We start from the raw sequence: 14,998 nt of genomic DNA on the forward strand, positions 1-14,998 counted from the left end.
AAGAAAGGATCCTCCCATGTGTTTTTACTAGTTGAGGTGCAAGAACAAGCTAACAAGTGCGGGGCAGGCTCCTGGCACATGCAGGTTTAAGACAGCATGTTTTCCTGAAAGGGGTTACTCATGCAAATGTGAAAGGGGCTGAAACTGCGACAGCAGCAGGGAAGGCCACAAAAAAGCTGGTCTGTGGCCCGTGAGGATTTCTACAGCTTTTTGTATACAAGTGTTTTAACCTGAACCTCCCCCAGACTTAAAAGTGGGGCCTATCAACAGCAGTACCGGAACCTTGAAAACCAAACTCGGTTTATAAATGTTGTTTGAAGCCTTTTTGCTTAATGCTTATGATATCAAACATCAGTTTCTCTCTTCCGCTATTCTCCCTGCTGAGAAGTGCATGATGTGTATCTCCCATGCTGTGCTAGCATTGTATAGTACCAGCCGAAAGCATTCGCAAGCCTACTAGAAGCATTTGCCCTTTCTGGAAAAATAATGTTCTGTAGATATGATCTATTTCCCCCAAACACACAAAGGCTTTAAGAGGATGTGCTGATGCGAGTGGCAGGGGTGTCCTTATATGTACTTACACCAGGCTCTTGCTGGAACTGTTACGCAAACGAGTGAGATGCTCTTGCCATAATAGGCGTGAACACCAGAGGGAGAATCCCCACTGAACCCCAAAGCATAACTTGCTCTTGAGGAGGTTCCTGAAGGGGCTGAATGTAATGTGAGAACAGGCTGTGGAATGGCTTGTCCAAGATGAAGAGGAGATTTTGCATGCATGGCTTCCTCTCATTTTCCACATCCCCCTCCTCCTCTGCGTACATCCCTCAAACATCCCAGCTCTGTGGATTTCGGTGGAGGCTGGGCAGTGAGTGCAGGGTGACAACGCTTCTCTCTGTCTTGGTTTCTGATGCATTGATTCTATTAAAGCAGAGCAGTATGCTGGATATTTACAGCATAGCTTGGGATGTCTTCTGTCAGACTTGTAATGCAGAGAGACAAGCTCAGTGCTGCTTGGCTTCTGGAGAGTGGGGGAAGGGATTAAATGCACTTTTCTCCATTGATTTATGTCCTGCACTGAAAATCAACGATGTTCTCTCAGATCCACTCAACTGTTTGAAAACTAGCAGCCTGTTTGGTCAAGTGTGTGGGGAAAAGTTCTGAAGGAATTGGCTCTTACAATATGGGTGGATGGGATAGATACGGCTGCTCTGTAGGAACTGTTATATTCACCTGATAATGATTGCTTTTGTATCATCAGTCTGTATTAGTTGAATATGCTGTTTAAAACACTTTCTCGCTGCTACAGAGAGAACAGCTGTTTTGGAGAGGAGGAGCCAAATGCTGTTTTTGTTTCTATCTAAGGCTCGGAGGGGCAAATGAAACTTTAATGAAACAGAATGCAGAAGGATAATTTTCATCCATGTTATTTCTCTCTGATGGGATCTGCCTGAATCTAGGGTCCAATTTTGCCCAGGGTAGCGGTGTTTCTTGTCTTCAGTAAATGCTTGAAAAGCTTATACTCTAATGAGGAGCTAAGGTACTGAATTCCTAGAGAGCTTCTAAGCCTAGTGCCTCTCACTGTGGACTTCATGAAGATTGCTGTATTTGTTTTCATCCCTGAAGAGGGAGAGCAGCATACTATCCCTGGTTTTACAATGGAGGTATATAGAAACTATGTGTAGATGGGGTTACACAGGGAGCTAATGAGAGAGCTTGAAACTGAAGTCTGATGTCTCAAACTGTAGGCTGGCAGCCTTGTATATGGCCTGCTCTTTCTCTTAGGTCTTAGAAATACTTGCATAAGTATTCCTAAAGGAAAGGATTTTTGTTCTGTCTTCCAAAGCTTTCCTTCGTCCCCAAGTTGCACAAGATGGGTAAATTTGTTTGATTTGCACTCAGCTGTTTATGATGGACATTTCTTTGTGAGTATGCCTATTTTTTAGAAAAATATGCAGTTACTGCTTATGTAGATGCACCTTAGCGGACTTTAACTAACTAGCTGGGGTTCTGGTATCTGCATAGCTGTGGCAATACCTAGATCAGCACAGGATAGCCATCCAAATGCTTACTCAGCTTCTTGAATGGTTTTATAGCTGCTGTAGGGTTTCGGGTAGCCAGTGTTACTCTACTGTTAATATCTAAATAGGCTAGCTGACAGTGCTTTGCTTTTCTGGAAAGCAGATGTATTTAGGGCGTATGGATATCAAGGTGTAAGCATGACCTGTATACGTGTAAAGTGCAATAGATCAGAACAGTTGTGTATATGCTCACATGTATAACATCACTGTTTGCACAGCCTTGCTGTGAGCACTGAGATTTAGATGTGTTTTACTAAAAAATAGAAAAGTTCTGTTCTGGCTGGTTCAGCTCAGTAGATGGTCAAAGTCATCTTCTGTGAACTCCACTCTCTACCACATTTGATCCTTCTTACAGATATTGAGAGGTTTGTCTTCACTGCTGTGATGACAGAAATGGAATAAAGTAACTAAGCTAGTTTTAAAAACTTGCTCACTTGCTGACTGCACTAGGGTGAAGCTGAAGATGGGCTGTAAATGTCTCTCGGGCTGCCTTAAAATGGCCTTTGGGAATGAGTTATAAGTTGCAGTCACTAAATGTAGACAACCAATTTCTGCTTGATTTGGCTTTTTCTCTCATCACTGAAGCACAGATAAATGCAAAATTCAATCAATTTTTAGGAATCTTTTCTCTCCCAGAAATTAAAAAAGAAAACCATTAAGCAAATGGAGAAAGTATTCCAGTAAGACTAAAAGCTTTAATTCTGCAATTTACTAGCTACAAAAGAGAATAAAGATAATGTATACATGTGAGTGTGTTTATGATTCTGAAGAGCATGTGTGCTTTTTTCCGAAGAGTCTCTCTAGCCCTTGAGTGATGAATCTGATTTTTTTCCGTGCTGGATTTTTGCTGCCTACAAACTTAACTGTTTTGACACTAGAGAAATCCTCTTGTTTCTCCTTCAAAGGTAAGTATGTATATATTATTGCTAGAAATTAACTGTACCTCACCCACATGACTGGTCTTCACTATTAATCCCAGCTGATGGTAGGGAGGGGCTCTTCTGGGAGGCAGCCATGTGGTGAACATTGAGCACAGTGTTTTCCCCTGCTTCTCTCCTTTTCAGACAAGCAAAATTGTTCTATGCTGCCGTAGATGTGAACTCCTTGCTGCACTGCCTCTGTCTCTTCTTTTCCAGAAACTCAAGGGCCTGAATTACCAGCTGCAGAGGTCTAAAAGCTCTCACTGAATCTGGATGGAATATGGACAAGGAGATGAATAGCAGAAGGGAAGAAAGAGTGAAGTTGGTTATTTTTCTGGCACATGGATGCAATTACACTCAGTGCATTCCAGAGGCGTTCCTTTGAATCCTGTGCAGGTCTGCCTGCTGTTCCTGGGAGAAAGGAAGAAAAAGGGAGGAAAAGTCCCTCTTGCTTGGAGACGGAATGTCTGCACTTTCAATTCTCTTTTTAGGTAGGTTGGCTTTTTGGTTTTGTTAGTGTTTTTAATCAAACTTCCACGCGCCCTCTCTGTGTGACTGAAATTCATTTCTGATGAGCTAGAGAAAGGGATTTGTAAAGAAAAAACTTTTATGGAAAACTCCAATTTCAGTGTCGTTTGGGTTCTGATTATTTTCTTCTTGCTTTATTAGCAGGTTGATAGCCAGAGATCTTTTAATATCTGGATTCATTTTTTAGAAGTGGTGGTTAGACAGACTCCTTTTGGAATGTACGTTTCTTGTTTAAAGAGGGCAGCGCTTTTAAGCAATGAACTAGCAAGGGGCTCGAACCTCTTTGGCAAAACAAGGTGAACAAAATGTCTTTGTTTCGGGCATAGTGTCAAATTTGTTTAACTCTGTTTTGATTTGCTTGGGCATTTAAAATTCAGATTTTAAAATAAAAAGGGGTTATTGTTTCCAATCGATGCCTAAGATTAGAAACAGATGTGTTGAAGTGCAGGAGGGAGGAGTTGGAGGGAAAGGATGGGAGAAGGGAGATAAAGGGGGAAGGCAAGAAATGGGAAGAAAGAGGGCTGCTGAAAGAAGGGAAAGAAAAGAGGTAGACATTGACTGTTGAATAGAAGAGGAGCGGAGAGTGGGAAAGGAGATGTTAAAGACATTAAACGAGAGTGAAGGCAGAAGGGCTGAAGAGAGCTGTTTGTTAAAGCCGTAGACTATGGAGAAAAGAGTTTGCAGCCCTGAGGTCTTAGAGGGAGCTTGCCTACAAGACTGACTCAGAAGCAGCCTGGGTTTCTGCATCTCCAGAGGCACTGTAATGTGATGAGTGAGCTTCTGTCTCCATTCTGCTTGCCAGTTCTGCCTGCTGACAGGCAGACAGCCTTGAAATCTGTTGTGGTTGGGCAAAGGCTGTGATTCCTGGGTCTTCCTGTCCCCCAGGAACCTGGGTACAGGTGTGAAAAAGTGCATTGGTCTTTAATTCCCTAGGAAGAGTTGAGCCCCGCAGTGTGGTGGACTGATGTGGCTGGGCACAGGTAGAATAGAGGTTTTGGACACCTATAAAAAAGGTGGCAGGGACAGCTCTGCTCCTTAAGGGTCACAGGTGTGGAACATGGACTAGCCAGATTTTGAGATATCTGAAAGATAGGCGGCATTTGTAAAACTGCTGAATAAATTGTAGAAGAGCTTTGTGCTCTAGGGATTGCTGTTAGCAAAGGTTTTATCTGTTGGAATGTGGCAGTGGGCTTGGACGTGCTGTGGAATCTGCAGGGGAGTACAGGCAGCAGTTTGTCCCCCCTGAACATTTGCTTTGGCCATTTGTGTCTCAGTATGGTGGAGACAGCATTTAAAGAAGACTCCAGGAGATGTGACAGAGGTTAGGGAGAACAGCTAGGCTTCTGCTAGAGGTGTCTGGGGCCAGGAAAGCAGCTCTGTGGAAATTAGGAGATAGAAGGATAGGTTGCTTACCTCACTGATGGAGACAAATGGGAACTGCAGTCTTTGGTCTACCAGACCTATTCAGCTGCTGAATATTTCCACATGTTGAAGGCTTGGAGCAAAAGGAATAAGCTGTTGCTTCAGAAAAGGTGCTTTTGGCTGTAATGTAATGACAATTTACCTTTGTGTGACTAGTGCTGCTTTTATCTATAAAACACAATGGGCTTTATCATTGTTATTCTTATGTCTTTGGCATCTAGGCATCTCCACTATGCTAGTAACACATAAACACAAAATAAAAGACAGTCCCTGCCATCAACAGCTTATGCCCTCACCCATGAGGTGAGTTTCTCAACCTCTCTGTGGGAGTTGTCCAAGCACTGGTGAGCAGCAGATAAGTGGCTTCCCAAAGCTCACAGCAAAACCTGGCATGTTTTGTTTCCTGGTACTAATTAGTCATTGAACTGCTGTTTGTCTTGCCCATGCTTTACCTGTCTCGTCAACAGATAACCTGGTCTTCCTGCTCTGTGTCCAGCTTCCTTCACCAATATTAGAAGCACGTTCCAGGGAAAAGGAAGTATTGTGGTTCCCTGTTCCTAGATCATCCTGAAAACAAGGAGGCTGGGGAGCCTCATTTGCTAGCTAGAGAAAGCCGAATTGATTTTCTGCAGTAAATAGGTATAGAAGTGCCAATGATGGCCTGCTTTTCTTGCTGATAAAGTGAGAGGCTAGTGTAGAAAAAGGGGGTTAGAGAAGCCAAGCAAACTTGAAAGGAAGGTTGCCTGGCTTGGCTTTTCATTCTTAAACATAGTAATAGCATGGCTAATATATACAGTCCTTGTCTTTTACGCTGTGTACCTCTTGGGGGCAAGTGAACAGCTGTGTGAGGAGACAGGAAACAGGACCCAATTAGTTTTAAGGAGACTTTTAAAACAAGACAAGATGAAAGACTTTCCTAAGTGTGGGCAAGAGCATGACCATGTTTACTTCCCTAGTAAACACTAGGTAAATGAAGCAGGGAGGAGTGGAAGATGATGCATGCTAATGCGTATGCCTACATGTAAGTGTGACACCTGATTCTCATCTCAGTCTACAGCTGGTCAAAATTGTTTCAGACTCCTTGTATAACACGCTGCACTCAAAAATCAAAAGGGAAATTTCCAAGGGAAATATCTGTGATTCTTCTCTTCTGAGTGTAAAAACTTCATAATAGAATGTTGCATTCCTCAGCCAGTAAAAAACTAGCAAATGCTTTAATTTAAATGGTTTCCTGAACTGGCTTAAATTTTCAGGTGCTAGAAGTCTCCTTTGCCTTCTTTCACACCCTCCAAGTCAATTTTGAATATTTTTAATGAGCCTTCCATTAAAGTAAAAAGCTAATTTTCTTGTAATCAAATATATTCACGTGGGTAATGCTTGTATGCCTGGTTTTGACACTGCTATTACATGCTTTTTCTTCACTTGTTGGCTAGTGTATGTGCTCTGCCCTTCAGAAACAAATGGGTTCAAGATTCAAAGCAGTAGATGTGCCAAGCCAAAGCAGTCATCCAGCTTTCTGGTGTCCTGCTATTGGCAGTGAACCTTTACATTAGTGTTAGGGGTTGCTCACCGCAATGCACATTGAGTCTGACTTAACAATTGTCTGACAAAGGCGTGTTCAGTGTGTTAGAATTGGTATGTTACACAGGGGTGGTGTTGCTCGAGTGGGTGCAGCTGTAATAGTAAAAGTACCTTTTGTACTGATGTTGCTGAGCTCTGCCCTCTAAGCTCTGAGGTCAATGACTCTCTTACAGCGCTATCCCAGGGGTATACAGTCGCTGCACTGAACACCAAGACTCTGATTGTCTCACTGCGCTGGGAAAAAGGTTATGGCGCAGATCCTTCCAGTGCCTGTTGGCATGAGCAATTGGGTCTGACAGCATGCGTTTGCCTAGGTATTCACCAGACTTCTAGCTTGAAAATCTGTGATGATATGGAAGCAGCTCTGCAGCATTCAGCGGTGGTAGGTCAGCCTGAGGCTGTGCTCTAGTGTGCTGACTCTGGCCTTCTCTTCTGCTTTAAAAGCACAGGCAACCTGCAGTGTGCCCTATCGCATCTCCTTGAGTTCCTTCTCCTTAAACCTTTGCAATGCTACACTCCAGCGAAGCCAAGAACCACTGCAGTGTTTTTTTAAAAAAAAATGCACTCCTGCTCCTAGTGAGGTTACTGGGAAGTTTTACATTTTAATGGAATGCTTCTGCCTGGAACTAGTAAAAAGCAAGGGAGACTCTTTTAAGCAACCTGAAAACTAAGCTGATGGATCTTACGGTTCTGCTGATTTTCCAGGTATTTCCTGAATTTCTCAGCAATAACTACCAGTATATAATAACTTGCTATTTGCTAGTTTTCTTGTCGCTCCTTCTCTCTTGCTTTTGCCTCTTTGCTTCATGATGTACTTAGAAGCTTGGTGAGACAAGGATTTTGCCCCATGTTTTTACAGCACTTAACAAAAACAAAGCCTTGGCTCAGGAGTGGAGCACAAAAAGAAGAACCTGTAGCTGTGAAAAGGGTTTTTGTATGTGATTTTGATCTGTGGATTTTACTTTCTCTTTGTGTCACTGGATTCTGAAGGAATGCAGGTAACTTCTTGGTGTATATAGCTCAAAAGACCATTTTTGCAAGGACAGCTTTATATAATTGACGATGTTTCTGTCATGAAAACTCCAAAAGCGGTCAACAAAACATCAACTGTATGCAAGATTCAGCCTGTTACAGTAGTGTGAATTTAGTTCTAGGACAGAGGAAAGAGCTCTTTAATAGAACACTACCCTAGGAATACCTAAGTAAAGGGAGCAAAGAAAAGCAGTGTTTCCATTTGGCACTCCAGGGGGAATTCAAAGGAGCTAGACAATTAAGTGAGTTGCTATCTGGCGGGATATCAGGGTTAACACTCCTTGTGAGACACTAAAATTCTTCTAAAGCCAGGGATGGTTTGCATCAAATATTTTCTGTCAAGACACTTTGTAGTGCTTTGTTTTATATGGAATAGTTTGGATTTTTAGCATCTAATTTTAAAAATGCTTATTTGGGGGGTTATTTTTATCCTTTTTGTTTTTCTGCTTTACCATGAGGAAGAAAAGGAGGAAAAAGGTAACCTTCCAGAGTGAGGAAAAGCAGCATGCCAAAGTTGAGTTGAAATCCTGAAGATGAATTCATTTTATGGGAAATAGAGCTGAGGGGGGAGGCAACTTTTCTGAATTTCCCATGGAAAGCAACTGGCGTTTTGCCTTTGTGCCCATCCTGGACCTTGTCTCCTCCATGTAGAATTAGTGGTCTGTTTCTGTGTGGTACTCTGGCCTACTTCAGAAGAACATTTTGTGTAAGAGCAGCACAAGCTTCCCAGAAGTGTCATTGCACAACTGGCTTGGAGATATCCTGGTGTTTATCCTCAGGATCACAACAAACACCCCTGTTTTCCTCAAGGCAAATACAGGGCTTTATAGGGAACTTAGCAGGTTTGCAATCTGGGATTTGTTTGAGTTTTCAGGAGCTGCCCGAAAAGAAATGTAAACAGTCACTCTGACAAAGCCTTGTGTGTATTTGAAAAATCTTTTCTGTGTAAGCGTGCTTCCTACACCATACTAAATGATGGTAAGTGTGTGTCTAGTACCAATGAGGTGGGGTGCTGCAAGCTGCTTTCTGTGCCTTTTCTCCTCAGAAATAGTCCCTGCGGCCTTAGTCAAACTATACCTTGGATTTCTAGCTAGGTCAGTCCCCTCCGTTAGCCAAGGCAGTAGTCATTGCTTGTGTATCTGTAATGTATTTTATACACTTGCAGAGAAAGCTTGGCTCATGTGTGCACAATATTGTGCATGTCTTGCATGCACTAATGTGTTGCAAAAGAGGCTACTTTGGGTGCAGTGGGAACTTAGCGGTGCCCTGTCTAAAAGATGAATGGGTCTTTTTTTTTGTTTTTCCCAAAAGCTGTTTCTTCATCTGTTTTTAGAAATGGTTAGTTTACAGAAGCAGCCCAGCAAAAAGCCAAGGGTGAAGTCAGGTCACTGAGGTCTGTGAATAGATATTCAAATGACAGGATAGTGGAGGATGCAGAAATGGCTGTGCAGGAAGCACAACAATGGAAAATGTGTGAAGTGATGGAAAGTCAACAGAAGTGAGAAGGGTGAATTTCTGTCTTGTTCATTTCTTAGACTCTCTTCTCCCTTCAATCTGCTGCTTTGGTATTGCTGAGTGGAATAACAGCCCACTTCTGCCAGCCAGGAGTTCAAACATTGCCTAAAACATGCTCTTCCCTGGGCTGAAAACAGAGAAGGTGCGTGGAATAGTGACTGGGCACTCTAGCAGTGGGTTAGCAATCCAGAATAAAGCTGGTCTTTTTTCCCCAGAAGCTCACTAAGTACTACAAAAAACAACTAGGCAATGTGAGGAGGATGAGTACTGCCCTGCCTCAGCAAAGCACCATTGCTAGGCTTTTAAGCCACTTTTTTGGTACCTTGGTTTCTTTATGCAACTCATTAGGTAGCTCTACCTTTTCTTTATTGCAAAGAGGAATGAGCAATTGTAAGATGCATTGAAGGTGGTGAATGTGATAGAAGGTCATGAAAAGAGTCCTGTCCTCATCTGCTCCTTCATCTTCTCTAGGAAAGCATTTGGCAGTTTAACAAGGCAAATGTTGTAACTCAGCATTTCTCTTAATGGGCCAGACCCAGATTCATGATGTCAGAATTGCTGTCCTACAAGAATCAATATACATTACAGTATATTTTCAGCCTCTCTTCTCCTGTGTAGCTGACATCCATTTTTGTGGCTGGAAAATGAGTACGAAGCCTTAGTGTATGTGACTTGTTCCTGACTGACTAGGTAGAAAGGTTGAAGTTCAGCTTAGTGCCTGCAGTTTAATTGTCTTTGGTAGGAAAAGGTCAGTGAAAATTTTGTTGTGCTTATAATATGCACTGGCAGAAGAGAGGCTGCTGTCCTGTAAACAGTCTTTTCAAATGGAGCGTGCACAGTTAGAGGCAACTGATGACCATGACTAGACTGTATTTGGTCTACCATAACACTGCACTGCTGCTACTTTTGTAGCATGCTTTGTGATGTGTCCCACCTACATAAAGCTTTGGGTAACTCAGTCCAGCAGGGCCATAATGGGTAGAGAATTATATAAAGCCCAACTAACAGAGGAGGAAGCCAAGACACGGGTGGGCACACACTGCTTAAAGGTAAAGTAGCAGTTATGTTACATGTCTAGAATCCATGCAGCTCTGACTTAAAGCTGTTTTCTTTTTAATATGTCCTCAAATGTGGGTAGTAGTAGTGATGGGCAGATCATTGACAAATAGCTGAGTCCATCAGCTACAATTTATTGACCCGAGGCCCTTCAGCTGGAGGGATGACTTCTAAGCAATGGGAAGGTTTGACTTATCCTTACTTTGTAATAAGACACTTGATAAAGTATTAATGGCTTTTTAGTACTGATGTGCTGAGAAACTCCACTTACTGTGTGAATGACTGATGTGTTTACCAGAAGAGCCCTCGTATAAAGTAAATTCTGGGCTGCGTGCTTAGTGTCTGAATTACTTTGTTCTGCATATGCAAGAGGAAACCCCAGTTTTTTTCTAGCTAGCATATACCTATGGAGTAATCACTTGTAGTTAAGGTGTCCATTGTGCTGAGCTGCTTGGCAGAGCAGAACCTGGAAGCCAGCTACACTAAATGATAGGTGTGAGTCCCCTGTCCTTCCCTGTGGCTTTTGACAAAGGGGAATATTTTTATGTCTGTCTTAAAGCATGAGCACCAGCATTCACTCAAAAATTGAACTGCTCCTTACAATCTTTTAACTGGCAGCAGTGGCACAGTAACTCTAACAACATTGTACTCTGTCAGTGGAAATGCCTCTCAAAGGCTGCTTTGTAGGGGGAAGTGGTATGCTTTGCTGGAGTATCTGAAGGTAAAAGAAAAAGCAACAGCTCAGCAAAGCAGTAGGAAGTGGTCAATGCATGGGTTGGGAATCTGGATGCAGTTCCCTGCTCTGTTCTAGATCTTGGCAAGTTTATGTTGGTCCCTCTGTAGCTCTTTTTCCACTGCCTTGTGCCTTTTACTTTTTGGCTGTTTAGGCTTTAAGTTCTTTTGAGCAGAGACTGTCTTTCCCTATGTGCCTGGATGGCATTTAGTGCAAACTGGGCTGGTAAGAGGCCTTTCCAGAACTGGAGTGTGGGGAAAAAAAAAAAAAAAGAGTGACTCCATTCCCTTCCCCTCTTTGTGCCTCAGCAAAAATACTAGAATTAGGTGGTTTTCCAGTATTTGGAATATTTGAGATGTGTGCTGGCTGAATCTCATAGCTTAGACTGCTTAAGCTATTTTTTTGTTTCTTAAAGGCTTGATAAAATTTTAAAGGCCATAGAAATGTTTAATATAGATATGAACCTTTATCTGGAGGGTAGGTCTGCAGAGTGCCAGGAAATGGTGGGGTGGGTTTGTGTGTGCAGGGGGAAGTCTTTCATATAACACAGCAAGCCTTGAATATTGAACTAAACCAGAGTCAGGCACTTCTTTTGTTTAAAAAAAAAAAAAATGCAGGGTTTTCAACCTTGAAGGCAAATCACTTTATGACTTCATTGTTTAAATTTAGGTTTTGTTTTGCGGGGGGATCGTTAGACTTGAAGCAAAAGCCTTATAGCCCAGGGACTGTCACTTCTGATTACTTCCAGTGACACTTCCAATTATTTCCAATCACAATTCCAGGGACAAGAGGAAAAAGGAGCCATGTTCTCCAACATCAGGGCTTTTTTTTCTGAACAAAGGACCATTTATCAAACCTTTGAAGAAAAAGGTGCAGAGCCAGATTTGGAACTCTGCTGTGGTAGGGTAATTCCAGAGCAAATCTGCTGAAGTGAGACTTGAGGCCTGTGTCTGGCAGACTGCTGGGAATCCTGCTGTAGATCCTGCCTTGTTGAGTAATATTAAGGAAATTGCTTCATTTTCCCCAGGCATTAACTGGCACTAGGACTCATTTCAGTGCAGGAACATGCAGCTTCAGTGAATGTCTGCTAAATGCTCTGTGGATGTTGTAAGACATGAGCATGCAAAAGTACATGGAAAGCAAGCAGCTTAGTGTGCTCAAAATGGGAAATGAGTTTACTGAGGGAACTTGACTGACTTTAGGTACATGGAGTGAAGAATTTGGTGCAGTGTGTTTTACCTGGTGGTGAGCCTATGAGCTATTGTGTCCTTCAGAAAATGAAGCAACACATGATTGCCAATGGAAGTCAGAGCACTACCTAATTTTCAGATGTCTCTGGTAGTGTTACTTCAAACTGCTCAACTGTAAAAACAGTCTTAAAATGGTGTCACAGCTTTCAATCACACTTAGTGAAGCCCTTCATTTCCTTAGTCATACTGCACTAGGCTGTGATTGAAGTTGGGCCTGCTGAGTGCAGGAGTTATTATTAGCAGCTGCTTGCTTTCTTTGCTTTATAGTAGTTCTTAAAGGCCCCAGCTAAGATCAGGGCTCTGCAAACACTGGGGAGACTGTTTTACATTGATGTAGATGACAACCAGCAGACCTGGTCTGATGTTAGGAGCCAGATATTTAGGAACCTGAGTCAATTTACAATGGGAGTTGCATGCTGGACCTCAGCAGATTTTGAAAGCAGCATCAAATGAATGCGTAGTTTCGTGTGGTGACTGAGGATCCCTGACCCTCTACTTTTTAAAGTGGGAATGATATGTATCAGTGATCTAGCCGAATGGAGTTCTGGTGATTACTTATTACTGCCATAAATAACCTGTTGTTCCTCAAGTGCTGGTAGTGTTCCTCATGTTGTGTGTTTATTCTGGTCTGCCTGGGGTTGGATGTCATGGCGAGCTGCCTGTGCCAGCTTCATCTGTTTTCCTGTAGACACCTAGTGTGTCTTTTTGTAGAATTGATGCTGCTGTAACATACAAACACTGGGTATTCGCCACTTGAGCACAAAGCAGACCACATGCATTTTGTCAGCAAAGCTCAGAAACTCAATTCCAGATAAGCAGTTTGGCATTATGCTTGTTCTAAGACCTTCAAAGTATTCCTGGTCATCAGTTCTGTTTTTGTGGCATTTTCTTTTTTAATTGCCTGGAGTAGGTCGATTCCATTACAGGCACCCATCACAAAATGTGACTGAGGTGGCACTTGCAGAGAGCTTGATGCTAATCCCCTAGGAGTCTCAGCATTTCACATAAGGAACTGTTTTACTCAATCCATCCAATCTAGATGGATGTTTCCGCAGTACAGTTTTGTCTTGTTCTAATGTGGTCTGCGCTGTGGGCAAAACCCCTCTTCATTTCCATTGTTTCAAGCTCTTGCTTGGAGACAAGGGGGAATTTTAACCAGACAAAGCATAGCTTTTGTGTTGACAAATGCTGTGATTTTTAATTTCTTTTCCAAAGGGGAATTTTAAGCAATTGTGAGTGTTTTCCAGTCAAAGCAGCATTCAGGATGTCTAGATTCTACTCTTGGTTTGGCCGGTGACTCAGTGATTTAGTAATTCAAGCTCCATTTTTAAGTATCTGTTAGTTTTGAGTGTCTCCATTTCAAGTGTTATAAAGGGTCAGTACTTCTGAAGATGCAAGTCTAGGGACACATGAGCTTGGTCACACCAACTATGTGCTGCTGTCAGGTGTCCCTTAAGCATTCAAAGTTTTGGGGGTGCATTTGAAAATGCTGGTTTCAACTGCTTTGTGCCTCAGCTGCTCTTCTGCAGAGTAAGTGTAAGAGCACTCAGAAATGTAGCAACCTTTCCCTGCTGAACTGTCAAGTGCTTTGAAATCAGTGTAGAAATGGAGCTGCAAAGTCCAAAGTGATAGTCTGTTAAGACATGTCAGGCACTAGTTTAATGGGTGAAGAGTCTTCCCATCAGTGCCACTCAGCAAATGTGGCAAATGGATCCCAGCTTATCTGGCTTTGTCAGACCTCCTTCCATTTACCCCAAGGCTACCCCTGGAGTAAACAGAAGAGACTATTCTGCAGCTGTTAGTTAATTCAGACCTAATATGACCTAGTACAAGAGAAGTTCAAAACTCTGAGCTTCTCTGCTCTGGAGCTAATGATCCTGCATTGCACAATACTTTTCCCTCTAATTACTTGAGCTTGCATCTTTTTCCTATTTAGTAATGCCCTGGGCATGTTGCTTCCATTGTGGGATAGCAATGAATACATACCCATTAGTAAAAGGCATTGAATGCAGTGGAGGCTGCAGTGGTTTTTTTTCAAGTTGTCAGCAAGCATCTTCCCCTGCCCCATATCCACTTCTGTGAAAGCACCAGAAGAGAGGAGGCAAGCCAAAACCAGAACGTGAATGGAACAAACTGAGCCTTATTGTACCAGATGGAAGTATTTAGGATGATATTTTCTGGGTCGTAAGTGCTCTGAGGCAGGGACTGTTTCTTTGCCCGTTTGCACTGTTCCCTACAATGCTGCAGGCTTGAAAGCTGGCATAGCAATCCAGAATGTCTTAAACCTAGTTTTGTTCCTGCTTGCTGTCTAAACAAGCCAGGCAATAGGTTAGCATCTATTCATGTAATTCTAGAGCATAAATTCATGCAGTGAGAAGGCAGAAAAGTTGGGATCCCAAGATATTCAGACATCTGAACAACCATTCAGATGGGTTGCTGAGGGTGCTCCCTTACTGTGGGCTTATGTAAATTGGGCTTGTTCTGGCCAGATCACAAAGCAGTATCTGCTAGCAAGTTTATTATACTTTGCTAATGGTTCTAACTACTGAGCAGCCCTGTAGTGTGCAATTAGGATTATTGGACTTCTCAGCATCTCTGGATTTCAGCACATTAAAACCACAGAAGAAAATGTAACAGAAATCTATTTCAGATATGCCTGTAAGAAAGCCTTGAGATATCCTGATATACACACAGCAACAGGGATTTTGAAGCAGTCTTGCAGAAAGAACTCTGCCCCTCTTCAAAGGTAAAGTTAGAAGGAAATTGAGGGCAGTGTTGAAGATTGCTAGAGTACATTGGAGGGCAGAGGATTTCATTGTTGTTATCCTTGCACTCATTTTAATCACTTTGGTAAAATCTTTCTTCCAGAAAGACAGCCAGGCT

At 42.5% G+C, this 14,998-nt stretch overlaps 1 protein-coding gene across 1 annotated transcript in view; it reads left to right on the forward strand.

The window, feature by feature from the left end:
* Positions 1-3,105: 3,105 nt before the first annotated feature.
* The window catches only part of CLMP (CXADR-like membrane protein), a 41,490-nt gene continuing 29,597 nt past the window's right edge, over positions 3,106-14,998 (forward strand). Inside the window, exon 1 of the mRNA XM_010581423.1 lies at positions 3,106-3,489. Within this exon, the coding sequence (XP_010579725.1) occupies positions 3,462-3,489 (28 nt within the window). The 5' untranslated portion in view covers positions 3,106-3,461. The remainder of the gene's footprint in view (positions 3,490-14,998) is intronic.

The sequence above is a fragment of the Haliaeetus leucocephalus genome, unplaced genomic scaffold (genome assembly GCF_000737465.1).
Source record: "Haliaeetus leucocephalus isolate CR32 unplaced genomic scaffold, Haliaeetus_leucocephalus-4.0 Scaffold773, whole genome shotgun sequence".
Lineage (NCBI taxonomy): Eukaryota > Metazoa > Chordata > Aves > Accipitriformes > Accipitridae > Haliaeetus > Haliaeetus leucocephalus.